This window comes from Osmerus eperlanus, chromosome 26, assembly GCF_963692335.1.
Source record: "Osmerus eperlanus chromosome 26, fOsmEpe2.1, whole genome shotgun sequence".
Classification (NCBI taxonomy): Eukaryota; Metazoa; Chordata; class Actinopteri; order Osmeriformes; family Osmeridae; genus Osmerus; species Osmerus eperlanus.
The window spans coordinates 7,544,171-7,563,427 of NC_085043.1; the positions used below are offsets into that span (position 1 = coordinate 7,544,171).

At 52.2% G+C, this 19,257-nt stretch overlaps 1 protein-coding gene across 1 annotated transcript; it reads left to right on the plus strand.

The window, feature by feature from the left end:
* The first annotated feature begins 1,264 nt into the window (after window positions 1-1,264).
* si:dkey-110c1.10 (unconventional myosin-Vb) lies at window positions 1,265-16,154 on the plus strand. Its single transcript, XM_062452252.1, has 37 exons — window positions 1,265-1,291; window positions 2,308-2,418; window positions 2,502-2,670; window positions 3,206-3,350; window positions 3,441-3,597; window positions 4,245-4,388; window positions 4,498-4,579; window positions 4,662-4,769; window positions 4,937-5,049; window positions 5,673-5,941; window positions 6,163-6,244; window positions 6,318-6,458; window positions 6,653-6,784; window positions 7,767-7,868; window positions 8,029-8,172; window positions 8,342-8,439; window positions 8,557-8,643; window positions 8,817-8,982; window positions 9,195-9,373; window positions 9,781-9,937; window positions 10,224-10,463; window positions 10,843-11,052; window positions 11,172-11,265; window positions 11,370-11,518; window positions 11,626-11,841; window positions 11,949-12,049; window positions 12,204-12,291; window positions 12,385-12,484; window positions 12,600-12,725; window positions 12,811-12,962; window positions 13,037-13,126; window positions 13,231-13,369; window positions 13,497-13,803; window positions 14,061-14,166; window positions 14,488-14,556; window positions 15,097-15,177; window positions 15,432-16,154. The coding sequence occupies exons 1-37, from the start codon at window positions 1,265-1,267 to the stop codon at window positions 15,591-15,593; spliced, it is 5,043 nt and encodes a 1,680-aa protein (XP_062308236.1). The 3' UTR covers window positions 15,594-16,154.
* The last annotated feature ends 3,103 nt before the right edge of the window (window positions 16,155-19,257 follow it).

Below are 19,257 nucleotides of genomic sequence, written 5' to 3' on the forward strand. Positions count from 1 at the left end.
TTAACGCTAAGAGCTTCTTAGGCGCGTTCTAAGAACGCTCTAGAACGCTCTTAGAAGCTAAGAAGCTCTTGGCGTTAAGAGCTTCTTAACGAATCTGGGAAACCCGGCCATTTTCTGTTACAAGGCCTCATCATGTGTAATGCCGTATAATGCAGTATCATGTTTTTTTTATGGTTGTAATGCATCATAATGTGCTATAAAGCATTATAGTGTCTCAATCTGTTAAAATGCATCTTACGGTGCTATGACGCATTATAATGCATTAGTTAGGTGTGGATGGTGTATTGGAATGTTGTGTTATGTAATACATTTTAATGAGTTTGTGTGTATGATGCGTTGTACTCCACTATATGGTGTCATAACGGGTGCAGAGGTCAAAGGTGAAATATGGCTGCTTTGTGTTTTAAATTTTTATTGTTTTTCATTCACTGCCAATCACACACACACACACACACGCGTCCACATGCACACACAACACACACTTTAGTCATTGTCTGACAGACAGTGGAGGTCTGTGTCGCTCTGCTGGTCTTAGGCAGAGTATGTGTTGTTGTGGTGGGGAACAGAGTGTGATTTTAGAGTGTACGGTATATTTCCAGGACAGGAAGTACGTTGTTTTGTACATAAATCCCCCCCCCCCCCCCTTACTAAGCTGGAGGATGATCCCAGCACGGGCGTCCTCATCAGCTCCCTGCTGAGATCAGTTTGATCGTGTTGATAATAAAGTGAGTCGTTGCGTCACAGTTCTGCTGCTGCCTTCTTCCTAGTCTCCTCAGGTTGTTGATGGTGTAGATGCTGAGATGTCCTCTTCTTCATCTTCTCATCCTGAAAGTTAACCGTTAACCTGCCGAGCAGCACACTCCGTGCCTCCCTGTGTGACAGAACAAAGTACACACACACGCGCTCACATACCAGAGGGAGAGTGTGGGAGGGGACACACCTAGCAGCAGGATAGTGAAGGACACACACTCACCGACTAGAGGGATTCTGCAGACACACACTCGCCGAGTGAAGTGAAAGTGTGGAGGGCTCAGCCTACCTAGAGAGGGTCCCTGCAGAGCTGGAGAACGTGTTCACCAAGGGAGAACACAAACTGGAGAACCTGCTTAATCTGAAAAACTAGACTCGGGGAGATCAACGACTGGAGAACGTGTTCACCTAGGGAACCCTACGCTGGAGAACCTCCCTTCCTCCCCCCTCCCTCCCCCCCCCCTGAAGACGGCTGCAGTTTAAGAGTTCCACTAGACAAGGCTCCTGCTTCACCATGGCGACAGTGGAGTTGTACACCAAGGTATGATCTGAGTAATGTGGGATCTCTAACCCTGCACCCTCTCATGTAACAATCTCATAATGCATTCAGCAGATGCTTTCATCACACAGCCAAGGATTCGAACCTGCAACCTCTTGATCTGCAGATAAATGCTTATTCAAGATGTTTTTTAATTTCACTGTTCTACATGTGTCTTCACCGGACACCGGTGAACCGGCATAGTTGGATGGATGGGTATAGCTCAGTGGTAGAACATGGGGATGGGCATAGCAGATCAAGATGTCACCAGTTTGATTCCCCGCCCCGATAGGGAGAAAAGCATCTGCTAAATGAACCAATTTTTGTGTTATCAGAATGAAGACTAGAGCCTGTCTTCAGATGTGTACAGCTTGTCCTGACAGCTGTTTCTGGCATACAACCAGATGGCAAACTGATTTAAAATAACAGAACTGTTTGTATAAAATAAACATTTCAAAGCAAAGACATGTCACAAGGTAGTTTTTTTTTAAAGTTGTTGGGTAGTGTGGTTGTAAAGTTCCCCAAACCAGTGTCCTGTGGGATACAACTGAGTTGCTGGATCTGAGGAAGATGGGTAAGGTTCTAAGATGTTGATATGGGCAATTTTTGTCTCTATAATGTTTGTGTAAGTGATGTTTCTGAACTGTGTCCTGGTGGACTGCGAGGGCAGCTGGAAAGACGGGTCCAAGATGGAGGCTCGATGAGACCGAGGGGATGACTGGCATTAATCTTTAACAGAGTTTAGGAGCCTTTTCTGCTGATGCGGAGGACAATGTCTTGGTTGGGCCACTGCCGAGGAGGAGGCGGGGGGTGTGTGTGTGTGTGGGGGGGGGGGGGGGTGGGGGGGGGGGGGGGGAGCGGAGCTTATGTCATTTTATCCTCCCTGATCTCTGTTGGGAGTTCCACATGGTTATACAGTCTGAAACCTATTGAGCTTTGGAGGGTTGATTTGATTTGGGAAATGTCCATGTTTTACTATCTCTTTATTCACACTCTCCCTCCCTCCCTCCCTATCCCAGGGGGCGAGTGTCTGGGTTTCTGACCCAGATGCAGTGTGGGTATCAGCTCAGCTCCTCCAGGACTACAAGACTGGAGACCAGTCTGTCCTGCTGCAGCTTAGCGATGGCAGGGTAACAAACAAACACACACACCCACCATTACACGCACTCACATCTCCACAAGCACACTCTCACACAAACATCTCCTGCCCCAGGAGCTGCAGTACCCAGTGGCGCCCCCCGCTGGCCTGCCCCCCCTGGGGAACCCAGAGCTCCTGGAGGGGGAGAACGATCTGACAGCCCTCAGCTTCCTCCACGAGCCGGCCGTGCTGCACAACCTCAGCGTCCGCTTCCTCCACTACAGCTCCATCTACACCTACTGTGGTACGCTGGTCTCCGTCTCTCTCTCTCTCTCTCTCTCTCTCTCTCTCTCTCTCTCTCTCTCTCTCTCTCTCTCCTTCTTCATCCTCCTCCTCTTCTTCCTCCTCTCCCAGGCCAAACAGAAAAAAAGACGTGGTAGAGAGCTAGAGAGGGCCGCTTCTGTGTGCTGCTGGTTTAACGGCCGTGTTCAGAACCCAGAACGGAAGGAAGAGAGGGAGAGGGGGGGTGAGAGAGGGCAGCTCCTGTGTGCTCCCGGTTTTACAGCCACGCTGTTTACTGGGTGTGAAGTCCAGAGGGACACCTCCGACCTGCACCCGGATTACTCAGAGGGACTACAAGCAAACCTGACCTTACACCCTTCTCTTTCCTCCTCTCTCCTCTTTCCTTCTCCTCCTCCTCCTCCTGCTCTCCCCTCCCACCCCCCTCCTCTTCTTCCTACACCCTCTTCCCTCCCTGCCTGTCCTCCTCGCCCCCCCACCCCAATCCTCGTCTTCCTCTCCCCCTCCCTCCACCTCCTCCCCCCCTTTCCTCCCTGCAGGCATAGTTCTGGTGGCTATAAACCCGTATGAGCAGCTTCCTATCTATGGGGAGGAGGTGATCCAGGCCTACAGCGGCCAGGACATGGCTGACATGGAGCCTCACATCTTCTCTGTGGCCGAGGAGGCCTACCGCACCATGACCAGGTCAGGGGTCAGGGGTCGTTGTGTTGGGCTCAGTAGGCAGCTTCAGGATCTGTGTGTAGACGGTGTGTGTGTATGTGTGTGTGTGATCAGGGAGGAGAAGAACCAGTCCATCATCATCAGCGGGGAGTCTGGCGCAGGGAAGACGGTGTCCGCTAAGTTCACCATGCGCTACTTCGCCGTGGTGGGCGGGGCTTCTGAGCAGACCAGCGTGGAGGAGAAGGTCCTGGCCTCCAGCCCCATCATGGAGGTCTGTCTGCTGGGGACTGTGGAGGGGTGGAGGGATGAATATGGGTGAGGGTGAGGAAGGTATGGAGGGATGCTGCTACAATGACTCCTCTCCTCACTTACCCTCCTTTCTTCCTCTCCGCCTCCTCCTCCTTTCTTCCTCTCCGCCTCCTCCTCCTTTCTTCCTCTCCTCCTCCTCACCGCCTCCTCTCTTCCTCTCCTCCTCCCCTCCTCCCCTCCTCCCCTCCTCCTCTCTTCCTCCCCTCCTCCTCTCTTCCTCCCCTCCTCCCCTCCTCCCCTCCTCCTCTCATCCTCCCCTCCTCCTCTCCTCCTCCCCTCCTCCTCTCATCCTCCCCTCCTCCTCTCTTCCTCCCCTCCTCCTCTCATCCTCCCCTCCTCCTCTCTTCCTCCCCTCTTCCTCTCCTCCTCCCCTCCTCCCCTCCTCCCCTCCTCCTCTCTTCCTCCCCTCTTCCTCTCCTCCTCCCCTCCTCCCCTCCTCTCATCCTCCTCTCTTCCTCCCCTCCTCCCCTCCTCCTCTCCTCCTCCCCTCCTCCTCTCCTCCTTCCCTCCTCCTCTCCTCCTCCCCTCCTCCTCTCCTCCTCTCCTCCTCCCCTCCTCCTCTCCTCCTTCCCTCCTCCCCTCCTCCTCTCCTCCTTCCCTCCTCTGTAGTCCATAGGGAATGCCAAGACCACCCGTAATGACAACAGCAGTCGTTTTGGGAAGTACATCGAGATCGGCTTCGGCAGGAAGGGAGACATCATCGGAGCAAACATGAGGACATATCTTCTGGAGAAGTCCAGAGTGGTCTTCCAGGTGACAGCCTCAGCTGTGTGTGTTGGTGTGTGTGTCTGCCTGCGTATGTGTGTGTGTATATATCGCTTTGTGTGTGCGTGTGTGTGTGTGTGTGTGTGTGTGTGAGCAGGCCAACGAGGAGAGGAACTACCATGTGTTCTACCAGCTGTGTGCGTCTAGACACCTGCCTGAGATGAGACAACTCCAACTTGGTGAGACACACACACACACACACACAGAGACTGTAGTGGCCTTACTACAGCTGACTGACTGTCTATATGCGTGCGTGTGTAGATGCCCCTGAGCAGTTCCGTTACACCAGTCAGGGAGGACAGACAGAGATACCGGGCACTGATGATGTCATGGACCTGGAGCGCACTCGCAATGCCTTCACCATACTGGGTACTGCAATAATAACAATGCACTTTATTTATTCACTTTCAAGACAAACTCAGGGTGATAAATATGAAAGTGAGTTTTTGTGTGTGTATTGTGTGTGTATTCATGTGTGTGTATGTTCATGAGATTGTGCGTGGTCCAGTCCTGACCAAGTGTGGTTTTACCTGCAGGAGTTCTTCCAGACCAACAGACGGAGCTGTTCCGCGTCTTGGCAGCTGTTCTGCACCTGGGGAATGTCCACATTCAGGCCAGCGGGAGAGGAGGAGAGCGCAGCTACATAGACGTACAATCTCGTTATAACTACCCGACCATCTATACTGCCAGAATAGTATAACTACACTACCATCTATACAGCCAGAATAGTATAACTACACTACCATCTATACTTCCAGAATAGTATAACTACACTACCATCTATACAGCCAGAATAGTATAACTACACTACCATCTATACAGCCAGAATAGTATAACTACACTACCATCTATACTTCCAGAATAGTATAACTACACTACCATCTATACAGCCAGAATAGTATAACTACACTACCATCTATACTGCCAGAATAGTATAACTACACTACCGCCTATACTGTCAGAATAGTATAACTACACTACCATCTATACAGCCAGAATAGTATAACTACACTACCATCTGTACTGCCAGAATAGTATAACTACACTACCATCTGTACTGCCAGAATAGTATAACTACACTACCATCTGTACTGCCAGAATAGTATAACTACACTACCATCTGTACTGCCAGAATAGTATAACTACACTACCATCTATACTGTCAGAATAGTATAACTACACCATCACATTTTGTTTACATCAAAAACATGCATGTTTGTGTGTGTATTCATGTTTGTGTATTTGTTTGCATGTGTGTGTGTGTACTTCCAGGCAGATGACTCCTCCCTGGCCGTGTTCTCCAAGCTCCTGGGCGTGGAGGCGGGGCAGATGGCCCACTGGCTGTGCCACCGGCGGCTGCCAGTAGGGGGCGAGCTGTTGGTGAAACCCATGACGGGCCAGCAGGCGTGCGAGGCCAGGGACGCCCTCGCCAAGCACATGTACGGCCAGATGTTCTCCTGGACCGTGCTCCGGCTCAACGCTGCCCTGCGCGCCCACCGGGAGAAGCCCCGGAGCTACATAGGAGTGCTGGACATCTACGGGTGAGAGGGGAGAGGAGAGGAGAGGAGAGGAGGGGAGGGGAGGGGAGGGGAGGGAGAGACATGTGGTTGTGGGGGTGGAGGGATGAATGTGGGTGGGAAGGGGGTGAGATGGAAGGATGGATGGGTGAATGGATGGAGGACGTAAGGGAATCATTCAGTGTCTAGGTATTGTAACACTTGTAATACTGGGTTGTGTTCGTGGCCCTCTGTTTCTCTGGCAGGTTTGAGACGTTTGACAAAAACAGCTTTGAGCAGTTCTGCATTAACTATGCCAACGAGAAACTACAGCAGCAGTTCAACAGGGTTAGTGTGTGTGTGTGTGTTGTGTGTTTATTGTGGGGCGTGTGTGTTAATGTGTGTGTGTGTGTGTGTGCAGCATGTGTTCCAGCTGGAGCAGGAGGAGTATGTGCGTGAGGAGCTGTTGTGGAACAGGATAGAGTTCAGTGATAACCAGCCCTGCATCGCTCTCATAGAGGGACACCTGGGGCTACTGGATCTGCTGGACGAGGAGTGCAGGGTCAGTCACACACACACACACACATACATACCACACGTACACACACATACCACATGCACACACACACACATGCCACACGTACACACACACTACAGACAAATTTAATCTAATCCTCCAATCCTCTCCCCCTTTCCACCTCCCTCCCTCTCTCTCTCCCTCCCTCTCTCTCTCCATCTCTCTCTCCTCCCCCTCAGATGCCTAAGGGCTCAGATGAGAGCTGGGCCAGGAAGCTGTACGACCAGCACCAGAACCACCAGCCCAGCCCTCACTTCAGCAAGCCCCGCATGTCCAACTCTGCCTTCATCATCCTGCACTTTGCTGACTCGGTAAGAGATGACCTGTGACCTCGTACAGTGGGGGTCATGACCTGTGTGGGATCATGAACTGTGTGGGGTCATGACCTGTGTGGGATCATGAACTGTGTGGGGTCATGACCTGTGTGGGGTCATGACCTGTGTGGGGTCATGACCTGTGTGGGGTCATGACCTGTGTGGGATCATGAACTGTGTGGGGTCATGACCTGTGTGGGATCATGACCTGTGTGGGATCATGACCTGTGTGGGATCATGAACTGTGTGGGGTCATGAGCTGTGTGGGGTCATGACCTGTGTGGGGTCATGACCTGTGTGGGGTCATGACCTGTGTGGGATCATGACCTGTGTGGGATCATGAACTGTGTGGGGTCATGACCTGTGTGGGATCATGAACTGTGTGGGGTCATGACCTGTGTGGGATCATGACCTGTGTGGGATCATGACCTGTGTGGGATCATGAACTGTGTGGGGTCATGAGCTGTGTGGGGTCATGACCTGTGTGGGATCATGAACTGTGTGGGGTCATGACCTGTGTGGGATCATGACCTGTGTGGGATCATGACCTGTGTGGGGTCATGACCTGTGTGGGATCATGAACTGTGTGGGGTCATGACCTGTGTGGGGTCATGAACTGTGTGGGGTCATGACCTGTGTGGGGTCATGACCTGTGTGGGATCATGACCTGTGTGGGGTCATGACCTGTGTGGGGTCATGACCTGTGTGGGATCATGACCTGTGTGGGGTCATGAACTGTGTGGGGTCATGAACTGTGGCTGAGCTTATCTAGAGTTGTGGTGTTGTGCTTTTGTATTTGTTTAAGCATGAAGTTTATTGTTAACTGCACATCATTTTTTACTTGTAAGAAGATGCTTGATTTTCAGGCTTTCCCCAACAATGTAGACCAGTAAATATAAAATGGAACAATTGAACCTACAGTATGTAAACCATGTACAGTATTGATGTAGTACAGTGTGGTTTGTGCTGTGATGTTTAGGTTCAGTATGAATGTGATGGATTCTTGGACAAGAACCGAGACACTGTCTTTGAAGAGCCAATCAACATCCTCCGAGCCAGTCAGGTATTTAGTCACATCTCTGTCTTTGGGTCCATCTCTTTCTCTGCCTGCCTGCCTGCCTGCCTGCCTGCCTGTCTGTCTGTCTGTCTGTCTGTCTGCCTGTCTGTCTCTCTATGCGTCTGTGTCTCTGTGAACCCTTCTGGCGGTGGCGTCCTGTCTGACAGCGTTGCGTTGTCTCCAGTCTGACCTGGTGGCAGACTTGTTCCAGCAGGCTCCAGCAGGGGCCGCTGTGGAGCTGTCTGGGGGGAAGCCCTCTCTGGCCAATGGGAGCGTGCGCTCGGGGAAGAGAGGCCATCGAGAACACAAGCTGACTGTTGGCTTCCAGGTAACCCCCCCCCCTCCGCTCCCCTCCCTCACCCCCTCCCCCCTTCACCCTCCTCCCACCAGCTCACCTAGAGATGAGGGGGCACCAGCTTAGCACATTGATAGTCTTCTGATTCGTGTGTGTCTGTGTGTGTGTTTGTTTGTGTGTGTGTGTGTGTGTGTGTGTGTAGTTCCGTCAGTCTCTTCAGCTGCTGATGGACACTCTGAACAGCACCACCCCTCACTATGTCCGCTGTATCAAACCCAACGACGTCAAGGAACCTTTCGTGTAAGTCCTCCCTGCGTGTAGTCTCCAGGGAGTGTGTGTGTGTGCGTGTGTGTGTGTAGCTCCAGGGAGTGTGTGTGTGTGTGTAGCTCCAGGGAGTGTGACGGTGTTGCCCCTCAGGTTTGACCCCAGGAGAGCAGTGCAGCAGCTGAGAGCGTGCGGCGTGTTGGAGACCATCCGCATCAGCGCTGCTGGATACCCCTCCAGGTACCCTCACCCTGACCCCTGACCCCTGACCCCTCCCTCCAGGTACCCTCACCCTGACCCCTGACCTCTCCAGGTACCCTCACCCTGACCCCTCCAAATACCCTAACCCCAGTCCTCTGACTCCTATCCCTTCAGGGAGACTTAACACCCAGCACCTTGTTCTCTACCTCCAGGTGGACCTATGAAGAGTTCTTCAGCAGGTACAGAGTTCTTCTGCGTGGGCTCCAGCCCCGGCCCCAGCCCCAGCCCCGGCCCCAGCCTCAGCTCCAGGAGGCGTGTAAGCAGGCCCTCCCCTGCCTCATCCCTGACCCAGACCAGTACTGTTTCGGCAAGACCAAGGTACTTGCTCCTTTCTTCCTCCACCTCCCCACACAGCCACGGTACTGTACTCTAATGACGATGCATCCTGTCCAAATCATCATGGAGCTCAACATATCAAACTATTTTGTATACTGTATAGTATATTTTGTAAACTGGTATATATTAGACTTCGATACTGTGAGCTATGATAGGAAACGATGATGGTAGCACTGTACTCCACCTGTGTCCAGGTGTTCTTCCGGGCGGGGCAGGTGGCCCTGCTGGAGCGCTTGAGGGCGGAGCGCCTCAGAGGGGCGGGCATGGTCATCCAGAGCCGGGTACGGGGCTGGTTGGCACGGAGACGCTACACTCGCATCCGCCAGGCGGCGCTCACCGTCCAGAGATACACCAGGGGAGCGCTGGGGAGGAGGTGAGGAGGGGGGAGGGGGTGAGGAGGGGGGAGGGGGAGAGGAGGGGGGAGTAGAGGAGGAGGGGGAGGGGGGAGGAGGGAGGACGGTGGTGGGAGTAGGAGGGGGGGGAGGGGGAAAGGTCCGGTCCTGGTTTCTCCCATGTTTCAGTATCTCTCTTCAGATGGGTCTAGACTCTGGATGGAGGGTTTGAGGGATTGAGGGATGGAGGGTTGGAGGGTCGGAGGGTCGGAGGGTCGGAGGGTCGGAGGGTCGGAGGGTCGGAGGGTCGGAGGGTCGGAGGGTCGGAGGGATGGATGGTTGGAGGGATGGAGGGATGGAGCGATGGAGGGATGGAGGGATGGAGGGATGGAGGGATGGATGGTTGGAGGGATGGAGTTACAGCCTCTCTCTCTCTCTCTCTCTCCAGACAGGCCCTGACCCTGCGCTACACCCGGGCAGCCCTGGTCCTCCAGAAGACCTTCCGCATGCTGGCAGTGCGCCAGCTGTACCAGATGATCCGCCAGGCAACCCTCACCATCCAGGCCTTCACCCGCGGCACGCTGGCACGCCGGGAATACCGACAGGTGGGCACTGGCAGGGGGGAGACTCTCGAATGGGTAGATTATAGAATAGAAGAAAGTATATTAAGCATTGGACTATTGCTTTTGCACACATTTGATGTATTTACTCTTAGCATCCCTCCAACGAATTAATTCACCACCAAAAAACTGGTGTAGCTGCAGGCAGTGAATTTTCTTCTTTGCTTCCATATCAGTTACCTTCCAGACAGCCCCCACCTCATGGCTGGTTTACCCCCCCCCACCCCCCCTCATCCTCCACCCTCCTCCACTCCCCCCCCCCCCCCACCAGGTTCTGTGCGAGCGTGCGGCGGTGCGTTTGCAGGCGTGGGTGCGTGGCTGCCGTGCGCGGCGCGCGTACGGCCGTGTCCGGGCCGCCGTGGTTCTGATGCAGTGCTGCGCCCGGCGGCGTGCGGCCCGGAGGGAGATGCTGAGGAGGAAGGCCGAGGCCCGGTCTGTGGAGAGGATCCGGCAACTCAACAAGGGCATGGAGGTCAAACTGATGAGCCTGCAGCTACGAGCTGACCAGGAGGTGAGGGGGGAGGAGGGGAGGAGAGGAGGGGAGGAGGAGGGGAGGAGAGGAGGAGGAGGGGAGGAGAGGAGGAGGAGAGGAGGGGGCAGAGGAGGGGAGGAGGAGGAGGGGAGGAGGAGGGGAGGAGAGGGAGAGAAGGGGAGAGGAGGGGGCAGAGGAGGGGAGGTGGAGGGGAGGAGAGGAGGAGGAGGGGAGGAGAGGAGGGGAGAGGAGGGGGCAGAGGAGGGGAGGAGGGGAGAGGAGGAGGGGAAGAGGGGAGGGGAGGAGGGGAGAGGAGGAGAGGAGGAGGGGAGAGGAGGGGAGAGGAGGAGAGGAGAGGAGGAGGGAGGGTGTGTCTGTGTCTGAGTTTACATACGTATGTGTGTGTGTGTGTGTCCAGGCCAGGGACAGCTCTGCTCTGAGGGAGACCCTGCATGCCGAGCGCGAGGCCCACCGCGCCGAGGCGGCCGGCCTGCGGGGGGCGCTGGCGAGGCTGGAGGCCCAGAGACAGGAGCAGCCGGCCCCCAGCCCCGCCCCGTCCCCGCAGCAGGAGGAGGAGAGGAGGAGGCTGCGGGAGAGGACCGCCCTGGAGCTCCTCACACTCACACAGGTACGCACACACACAAGTACACACACGCAGGTACACACGCACACACCCAGGTACACACACCCAGGTACACACACACACTCACACAGACCCCCCCCCCCCCCCCCCCCCCTACCCCCCAGGAGGTGCAGGCCCTGAAGACAGAGAGGGAGGAGCTGGTAAGACAGAAGGAGGATCTTCAGAGGCAGGTGGTGGAGCAGCAGATGTCCCAGGAAGGTAAAGTACCCACCCGTCCTCCACCACTCTGCCTCCCTGCCCCTCCACCCCCCATCTCTCCTACAGCTCTGCGTGTGTGTGCGTGTGTGTGTGTGTGTGTGCAGAGTGTGTGCGCCAGGCTGTGTCCCAGGCCGGTGTGTGTCTGCGCGGGGAGGTGGAGGAGGAGCGGAGGAAGTATCAGGGGCTGCTGCGAGAGTTCACCAGGCTGGAGCAGAGATACGACAACCTGAGAGATATGAGTCTGCCCTCTGAGGTACTGGCACGCACACACACACACACACACAGGTACACACACACACACAGGTACACACACACACACTCAGACACACAGTGAGTAACGAACGAGTGTTTTGTCGCCAGCGTTCAAAGGGCCACAGAAGGACAGATTCTTGCCAGAGTCTTAGCATGGAGCCTCTCTCTCCAGTTTCGGCCCCCTTCCCTGGCTCCCCAACCTTCTCCCCGGCCTCGGCCCCCTTCCCTGGCTGCCCAACCTTCTCCCCTGCCTCCCCGGAGGAGTCCAGGAGGGTCAGTGTGACGTCTCAGGATTGGAGCTCTTGGAGCAAAGACACTCCTATGGTGAGTTCACTCTGCATCTGATTGGCTGGCTAGCTGACTGGCTAACTGACTGGCTGGCTGGTTCATGTATTTGGGTGTGTCTGTTTATGTATGTGTGTATTCGGCAGGATACTCTGATGGAGAATATGGGCGTAGCCAAAGACACAGCAGTGAAGATGAGAGCAGATGATCTGGGACACGCCTACGATGCCGTACGAGTGGCCAACAAGTCTGTCAATCACTGTTCTCCACCCATACCCTAATTTCACAGTCCACAAGAACAATGTTCTTAAGTTAAGTATTGGTTTGGACCCTCTCTTTCCCCCTTTCTCTCTTGCACTCTCCTTCTCCCCCTCTTTCCCTCTCCTCCTCTCCTCCCCCAGGTTACTGGAGACCCAGCTGCGTAGCCAATCAGAGCAGCAGGGGGTGGAGCTGAAGCCGCCGGGGAGAGAAGCCTCAGCTGATGGGCAGGTGTGTGTGTGTGTGCGTGCGTGTGTGTATCTGTTACAAAAAGAGCTTGAGGGAACTATAGTTAACGAAGCGTGTGTGTGTGTGTGTGTGCAGGAGCTGCTGGAGGCCAGAGAACAGGAGTGTGTGAGACTGAAGAGAGAGCTGCAGGAACTGAGACACACGGTCACTCTCAGGACACTGCTGACACACACAGGTGAGGCACACACACACACACACACAGGTGACACACGCACACCCACTGGTGAGGCACACACAGGTGGAACACACACACTTGTGGTTAAACTAGTACTGCCCCCCCACCCCCCCAGCCCCCCCAGCAGCTGTGCAGCCTCCAGATGGCTCCTGTGCCGCCCAGGCCAGAGGGGGCGCTGTCTCAGGTCTGCTGGAGTGCAGGAAGAGAGACGAGGCCAAGCTGATGAAGATCCTCATCACAGGTGACCCCGGATGACCCTCACTGACACTCAGCTGACCCTGGATGATCCTCAACTGACCCTGACTGCGTGTGTGTGTGTGTTCCAGAGCTGCGTGCGGACAGCGCCCTGTCCCTGCCCCCTGGTCTGGCTGCCGGAGTGGTGTTCCTGTGTGTGCGCCAGGCGGACCACGCTGGAGACGCCGCTCGCACGCACACCCTCTGCGGCGCTGCGATCGCCGCCATGAAGGCGGCTCTGAAGGTACACACACTCACATAGACACACACACACAAGTACACACCCACACTCTCTATGACTGTGTTCTCTCCTCCTAGAAACACAGTAAGGATGCCGATATGACGGCTCTCTGGTTGAAGAACGCCTGTCTGCTGTCCGACCTGCTGACACAGCACTGCCCCAGACAGGTAACACACACACACACAACACACACATGCCATCTGTACGACCTACCGACCCCAATAACACCAACACACACATCTATATACTGTATATGTGTGTGTTCCTGTAGGATGGGCAGGCTGGTTCTATCGACGCGGTTCCTCTGACATCTGACCTCAGTGACCTGAGGCGTTCCCTAGGTGACCTGTGCATCCAGGCCTATCAGCAACTGCTCTCCATCACCGAGTCCCGCCTCAAGCCAATCATAGGTCAGGATGAGGATGATGATGGCGATGATGAGGGGGATGATAGATGATGAGGATGTTAATGTTCATGTGGATCTTTACCCTTCTCGCTTCTCTCCACCGCTCTTCTCCTCCTCCTCCTCTCCTCCAGTACCTGCCATGCTGGAGACTGACACCATCCCAGGTCTGTCCGCGTCGGGGGTGAAGCCTGGGGGTTCCAGGAAGAGGGCGGGGTCCGACCCCAGGGCGGCGGCAGGGGAGGAGGTGGACGCCCCCAGCATGGCGGGCACGCTGAGGGTGCTGGCGGGGCTCCACTCCGCCCTGTCCCGCCAGGACCTCCCCCCCTCCCTCCTGGGGCAGGCCTTCCACCAGCTCACCCACCTGCTCTGCGCCGCCACCCTCAACTCCCTGCTGCTCCGCAAGGACATGTGCTGCTGGAACAGGGGGCTCCAGATACGGTCAGGACACGCACACACACACACACACACACACACACACACGTAGAGACACCGTCAAACACATACACGCACTCTGAAACACACACAATAAATATCCCATCTCTCTCCTTCCTTCTTCTCCTCCCTCTCTCCTTCCCCCCTCCTAAACCCCCTTTCCTCCTCTCCCCGCCTTCCTCTTCCCTCTATTCCCTACCTCCTCTTCCTCTCTCCATCCCTCCCCAACCTCTCTCCATCACTCTCCCCCTCTCCCTCCCCAGCTATAATGTGAGCCTGCTGGAGGAGTGGCTGCGTTCCCGGGGTCTGCAGGCAGGGGGCGCTGTGGCCACGCTGGAGCCTCTGATCCAGGCTGCTCAGCTTCTGCAGGTCACTAGTTCTACATTGTAGATTCTAGTTGTTATTCTTTGTTGCTGTTCTGAGTTTGGATTATTCTTATTTGCCAATATTAATTTGGGTTATTCTTATATGTTCATTATGTTACTAGAGTTTGGTTATTTTTTGTTTCTGTTTGATATTTTGTTGATGTGAACAGTAGCTCATCATGGCTTATTATTATGGGATAGGCCGCTAGGAAACTGTCAAGAGGTGCAGGACCCAATAATTCCAATGTACCTGCAGGCTACTTGTTACACATGTGAAATAAACCTGAAACCTGAAGTAAAAAAATTTGAAACTTGAACGTTGCAGGTGGGGAAGAAGACGGAGGCTGACGCCCAGGCTCTGGTCCAGGCCTGCACCGCCCTCTCCAGCCAGCAGGTGGGGCTAATCACCCTCCTCTGCTATAATTTATGAGACTGAATTATAAAAAAAAATTGATTCATTTTAAGGCTGAATTATGTCTAACTCGACATGATTGTATTGATTAAGGAAATCTGTGTTCAGGTAGCTGTTTCTTTCCCTCGATCTATTTCTCTCTATTATCTCCTCTCGACTCTTTCCACCAACGCGTACAACTCTTGGGTTGTTGCCGACAAGTGTTCGCCCCCAAAATATTTCCGTTATGTTAATTAGTCTACAATAGCTTGTGATTGGCTAATAGGCTATAGTATTTTGCCGATGTTCATAGCTATGTTTGGTATGTTTGCCATCCTTGTTTAGGCAAGACACCTGTGTTCGGTTGCAAACCTTTTAGAACTGGTTTGCTTTTCCACGGGCTAGAGAGCATACTGCATACTTCTGTGGCCTTCGGAAAGCAACGTGCAGCTAGCTTGTTTCGTTGGCTACTAGCGCCACAGAGTCTACTAGTATTCTCTAAATATATTTAACCACCTTTCTCTCCCTCCCTTCGTGCTCCAGATTGTGAAGATCCTGACTCTATACACGCCCCACAGTGAGTTGGAGGAGAGAGTGACGCTCAACTTTATCAGATCCGTTCAGGTACCGCTCCAACCTCCAGATACACCTGCCTCAGTCAACACAAACACATGGGATGAACGTTGTGGTGTGGTTGTGTTTTTTTAAATATGTATTTTAAAGCATTTCTGCTTCATTGGGATAGAGGCAGCGTTAAGCTACAAGAAATGTACGAGAGAGAAGGGGTAACATGCAGGAAATGGCCCCTGGCTGGAATCAATCCTGGTTAAATGTCATGGTCATGTTATGGTCGTGATGTATGGTCGCTGGTGTTGCAGGCTCTTCTGAGGGGTCGTTCTGAAGGCCAGCCCCCCCATCTCCTCCTGGACGTGAAGAAGGTCTTCCCGGTTACCTTCCCCTTCCTCCCGCCTCCAGCCCTCCACGCGGACCGCCTCGGCATCCCAGAATCCCTCAAGATCTCCTTCCTGCGCCGAGTCTGAGAGACAGGAAGGGAGCTCACGCAGGAAATGACCGCAGACCTTGACACCAACAACAAGGAAGTGATGTCATCCTTCCATGAGAGAGGAAGTGATGCCTGTGGACAGGATGTTGATGGGTGTCGGACATAGGATCAGTATGAAGGATGACACAAGTATGTTGATTACCCATGTGCCTTTGCATATTTTGCGTAAATTGGTCGTCTACACCAACATGGGGCCAGATATGGCTAACTGAATGCATTATGGTGGATTAGAAGCTTAGCTCAATTTGGCCTCTGAGTGTATTTATCTCAACATATTTGATTGACATAATGTATAACTTGACTAGACTTGTTTAGCTAATTTAGGGTTCTGTTGCTATTGGTGACGAGTTTCCGTTGGTTCCATTAAAGCAGAACTACGGCATTGCTATGACGTCGTGGTCTCAACCTTAATGAATCCAATCTAGTGTTGGACCAGGCTGTAGCAGCTGGACAAAAAATTCTGCTTTGTAGGTCTCAAACCTAACATGTAACCTTTCTCGGATGTTCAAGATGACTTTACCCAACAGTAGTGAAGTTACAGGACTTAAGATGTGTTAAATAAAAACAAATGTGTTACTGCCGTGTTTGAGGGATAATGTATTTAATACCGATAATTAGGATTGGCCACATGACATCATCTGCTCAGGGTGTTGGCTCAGAAAGATGAGTGACGCACAGACAGGAATCACAGTCCAGCTTTCTCTTCTGACAGTTTATTGGAAGCATAAACATACACTGCCACACCCCCCCCCTCCCCCCATAAGAACAACCAGAATTTAAAAACCTAAACATTAGAAACATCTCCAGTATAAAAAAAGGCTTTCATGCCAGTACTCTGTACCACTACACGTCATTATTAATATCGATACGCTCACAAACCTCTGGAAAATAGAAAACGATAATAAAATATCCAAAACAAAATCGAAGAAGACAACAATTGGCAAATAACATCAAGTCATCACGTGTTGGCACAAGAAAGATGCACGTTTCCCATCATGCACTGCGTCCTATGTACAGGGCTGGCATCACAGAGTGTGTGCCTGCGGGTGTTTGGTCAGTCTGAGACAGGACACGCGTGTGTGTTGTGCTTCTAGGTCAATGGACCGTGTGTTTAGTCTCTGGTCACGTGATCGTCAACACACTGAGACTGAAGTACTGAAAGAGAGGATGACCCAGAAGGAGAGAGCAAGAGAGGAGGAGGGAGGGATAGACCAAAGGAGAGAAAGGAGAGGGATAGAAAGTCATAATCAGACAGAAAGTGTGAATATCCGGTTTCATTGACTGAAGTATTATTGTCAACAGCAATAAGTAAGATTTACTATTGTGTCTTGGTCCAGCTACTTTTCATTTGCGTTACCAGTGTCGGTAACTTGATAGTTAGCATGTGCTAGCCTGTGATCATTTATACTAGCATGTGCTAGCCTGTGATCATTTATACTAGCAAGTTCTAGCCTGTGCTGACGTGCTAGCCTCTGCTAACGTGTGCTAGTCTGTGTTAGACCCTGCTAAGGTGTGTTAGCCTGTACTAGATGCTGCTAACATGTCAGACGGTACTAAACTGTGCTAACAAATGCAAGTCCATTAAGCTTTGCTAATGTGTGTTAGCCTGTGCTACACTCTGCTGACATGCCAGCTTGTGATAATGAATGCCAACCTATGATAGGCTCGCTTGTGCTGACGTGCTGCCCCTACTAATGTGTGCTAGCTTGTGTTAGGCCCTGCTAGACTGTTCTAGAAGACTGAGCAGCAACCTCGACTCATATACCCACTCAATAGTAAGTTTAGATTTAAGTATACGCACACACACGTTTGGTACGGCAATAGTATGTACAATGCCCTTTGACCTTGGAACTCTTCTCCACCGAAAGGCAAGCAGAGGCATCCCTCTGGTAACCCTTCACCTCGAACCTTTTACCTCAGACAGTGACAGGACAAAATGTTGTGCTAATAATAATACACTATGTAAACATCATAAAGACTGTTTCAAATCCCACCGGTCAATCTAAGACAGGGGCCCTTGGTAGCTGCATAGACTTTAGTTAAAACCTTGTTTGGTAGCTAGGGGGCTTTTGTATAAAAACCTGTGTTGGTTGTTACATAGTTGAGGATCCTGACATCTTGTTGGGTTTAGTAGCTATAGTCATGGAATGTTTTAAGATTCTCATTGGTCATCTGTTTGGGAGGGGGGGGGCGGGGTAGGTACATGGGAGAGTGGAGGAGGTGGAGAGGGATGTGGGATAGGGAGGAGGAGTTGGGACGGGGGAGAGGGGAGGAGCAGGTGGGGAAGGATAGGTACGTGGAGGAGGTAGGATGGGGGAGGTTAGGTGAGAGGAGAGGGAATGTTTCAGCTTCGTATATGACACTAAGCAAACATAGCTTTTCCAAAAATTAAGACATACAAAGTGTATTTAAGTTGGTGAACAACTCCCAGACTCTCTATGCAGTGTTCTCTGCTCAGCATGGCTTTCTGAGGTACAGGGACACACACACACAGCACTTGTGGCTACACTGGGTCAACATGACACTACGCATCAACTCTTACACAGAACTATATAAAACACGCGGATTGATGAATCAGTGCTTGTCTTCATTAGGCCCTTAATCAAACCTCTCCCCACCCTCACCCCTTATTGAGGCTAATCTCAGAGGAGATACAGGATGTAGAAGACAGACAGGACTGACAAGAGAAGGCCGTTAGGGTATCAGGCAGTGTGCTCTGCTAGACAGGCAGACAGGTAAACAGACAGACAGGTAGACAGGTAGGTAGACACTTTTTCAAACTTTCTAGTATCGTCCTTTACAGTTGTTGAATATATATATGTGTATAAATCATTAACGATTTGTAATATCTATACTGTGCTACATACAAATATGTAAATCTACATTTGCTCTCCTCCTGGGTAGCCGAGAGGACTACAGCGTCCAGCAGAAGTTTCTCTCTGGCTGATTGGTTGGTTAGTCAATAGGTCTTGTGCTTAGCGTTCCTATTGGCTGATACAATTGATTATCTAGCGGCACTTCTGGTCCCTCAGGGGATAGGATCTAGACATGGCAGGTCTTTGTTCCTACAGAGAAAGATCTAGACATAGGTGTCTGTTCATACTTAGGATGGGGTCTAGGCATGGCAGGTGTCTGTTCCTACAGAGTATAGGATCTAGACATGGCAGATCTTTGTTTCTATAGAGAAAGGGATCTACACATGGCAGGTGTCTGTTCCAACAGAGAATGGGGTCTAGACATTGTAGGCTTTTGTTCCTACAGTTGATGGGTATTACACATGGCAGGTTGTAGCTTATTGTTTGACGGTGCAGGTTTAAACAGAAATGTCCCAGACTCTCAAGCCTGCAAGATGTGTTAAAACTCTTTGTCCCGTACACATGAAAGATTGCATGATTTGTGGCTATCTTAAAATACTGACCGCTGTGTAATGGATGTGAGGAGAAGAGTTAATAAAGTATACTATATAGCTTATTGATGTAATGTAATATGCAATGTTTTTTTACTTTTGTGATTCAACCTTTTGATGTACAGTCAAATGTTCTACTACTGAGCTATACATATCCCTGCTTTGTAAATCTGTGTTACGATGATAAATCTATTTGTTAGCATCTTCATGTGACTGGCAGTAGGATTCAGGAAGT

Coding starts and splice junctions, on each gene's coding strand:
- si:dkey-110c1.10 (XM_062452252.1), top strand. CDS start 1,265: ATGGCGACAGTGGAGTTGTACACCAAG. Junction 8,644..8,816: donor GCTGCTGGATACCCCTCCAG/GTACCCTCACCC, acceptor CTCTACCTCCAG/GTGGACCTATGAAGAGTTCT. Junction 13,804..14,060: donor AACAGGGGGCTCCAGATACG/GTCAGGACACGC, acceptor CTCCCTCCCCAG/CTATAATGTGAGCCTGCTGG.